The sequence below is a fragment of the Rhagoletis pomonella genome, unplaced genomic scaffold (assembly GCF_013731165.1).
Source record: "Rhagoletis pomonella isolate Grant_MI unplaced genomic scaffold, Rhpom_1.0 Rhpom_scaffold_00003, whole genome shotgun sequence".
NCBI lineage: Eukaryota > Metazoa > Arthropoda > Insecta > Diptera > Tephritidae > Rhagoletis > Rhagoletis pomonella.
The window spans coordinates 33,013,816-33,015,690 of record NW_023458557.1 but is presented as its reverse complement, the minus strand read 5'-3'; the positions used below and the strand labels follow the sequence as shown (position 1 = coordinate 33,015,690).

Below are 1,875 nucleotides of genomic sequence, written 5' to 3'. Positions count from 1 at the left end.
ATGCAATTCCACTAGAAAAGCGCGTTGCAATTGCTCTTTATGCATTAGGATCTTCTAGTGAATATAGGTCAATTGCACACTTGTTTGGAGTAGGCAAAGCTACTGTTTGCAAAATATTTATTGAGTTTTGCAATGAAGTTTGGGCAAGTTTGGCGCCAATTTATTTAAACAATTTTCCCCTTAAAAGGTCGCAAATTGAGCAAGGAGTTGCAGATGTCAATGCAATGGGTTATCCACAATGTATTGGAGCTATAGGTAGGCTTAAAAGTAATGCGATGGAAATGAACTTTTATCAGAAACGGTTTTATAATACAGATGGATGTCATATAGAGATACACCCAAAAAAAGAAGAAGCCATTGATTATCACAACTACAAAGGGTGGTATTCAGTCGTACTGTTGGCTTTAGTAGACGCAAAATATAGATTCAGTTATATCCATTGCGGCAGCCCAGGAAGGTGCAATGATTCCTCAATTTTTGAAAAGTCGTCTCTAAAACGGGAGCTGCAGGAATGCGCACTCCTTGATGAATTGAGCTGGCAGTATGGATCCACAAAAATACCAGTGCACGTTATAGGTGACTCAGCCTTTCGCCTATCTCAGCATTTAATGAAGCCATACCCGCATAGCGTAAACAACACACCTGAACAAAAAAAATTAAACTATATATTATCCAAGTGTCGACGTGTTGTGGAAAATGCTTTTGGCCATTTAAAAGCCAGGTGAATACAAAGAAACGTTCTTGTCTCTTTCCAACATGATTAAATTTGTATGCTATTTTAGATTTAGAAGAATTGGAAAAGGCGTGGATAATCACGTTTTACACAATTTTTTAATTGCACAGAAGGACTCTATCGTAGAGAATTGGGTAGTAGAAATGCAACGAGATAGCAGGTGCAACCCGCAATGCAGCAACAACCAAAGTGATCGATCTGAAGGAGAATTGATAAGAAATTCTTTAAAGGAATATTTCCGTAAGTATATTTTTTAAAAAATTGTTTTACTTTCCCATGAATCATCAGGGTCGAATCACAATATATGCTTCTACTCCCAAAACACTAATTGATGAGACATAAGGCGTTAATAAACGTTAAAAATTCATTTATTTTAAGATCACTGAATAATGACATAAATTTACAGAAATAAAAAATTCAAAGCTAGCACAAAATTCACAAAAATTAATCAAACTTAAAAAAATTAATCAAAGTTTCAAACTTTTCATTAAGAACTTTAAGAATATTTTCGAGTATGCAGTTTTGTATCACGTTTAATTTTAGTACAACAAAGTGCAAGTTTCAAGTCACTAAAAAATTACCTTTGATTTTTTAGAATTTGTTTTTCGAATAGTGTTTTGTGTTTAATATTAACAATGTTTTTAAGTTAACATTTTTTTGTTATTTTTTTATAAATATGGTTCATGCTTTAATAAAAACCACATAAGTCAAGCTTTCAAACTTTATACAGAACTTAGAAAAATTCAATGAATTATCGTAAAAAATTTGACCTTTTTAATCTGAATTTTTAGAAAAATTTTGAGTACGCAGATAGATTGCTTTTTTAATTCTAGACAAGAGCAAGTTTTAAGCGGCTAAAAAATCGCGTTGATTTTTAATGAATTTTTTACTGCTGACGGCTTTTTGCACATTTTACTATATAAAAGAAAATTTCTTGTAGCCGCTTAAAACTTGGACTTGTTTTACTAGAATTAAAAAACCAATCTATCTGCGTACTCAAAATTTTTCTAAAAATTCAGATTAAAAAGGTCAAAATTTTTACGAAAATTCATTGAATTTTTCTAAGTTCTGTATAAAGTTTGAAAGCTTGACTAATGTGATTTTTATTAAAGCATGAACCATATTTATAAAAAAATAACAAA

General features: G+C 31.4%; 1 protein-coding gene across 1 annotated transcript in view; it reads left to right on the top strand.

Annotated features, from left to right (window-relative positions):
• The first annotated feature begins 37 nt into the window (after positions 1-37).
• LOC118736184 overlaps positions 38-1,875 on the top strand; it is a 4,504-nt gene continuing 2,666 nt past the window's right edge. Inside the window, exons 1-3 of the mRNA XM_036466276.1 lie at positions 38-255; positions 316-721; positions 783-973. Coding sequence (XP_036322169.1) covers positions 225-255; positions 316-721; positions 783-973 — 628 coding nt within the window. The 5' untranslated portion in view covers positions 38-224. The remainder of the gene's footprint in view (positions 256-315; positions 722-782; positions 974-1,875) is intronic.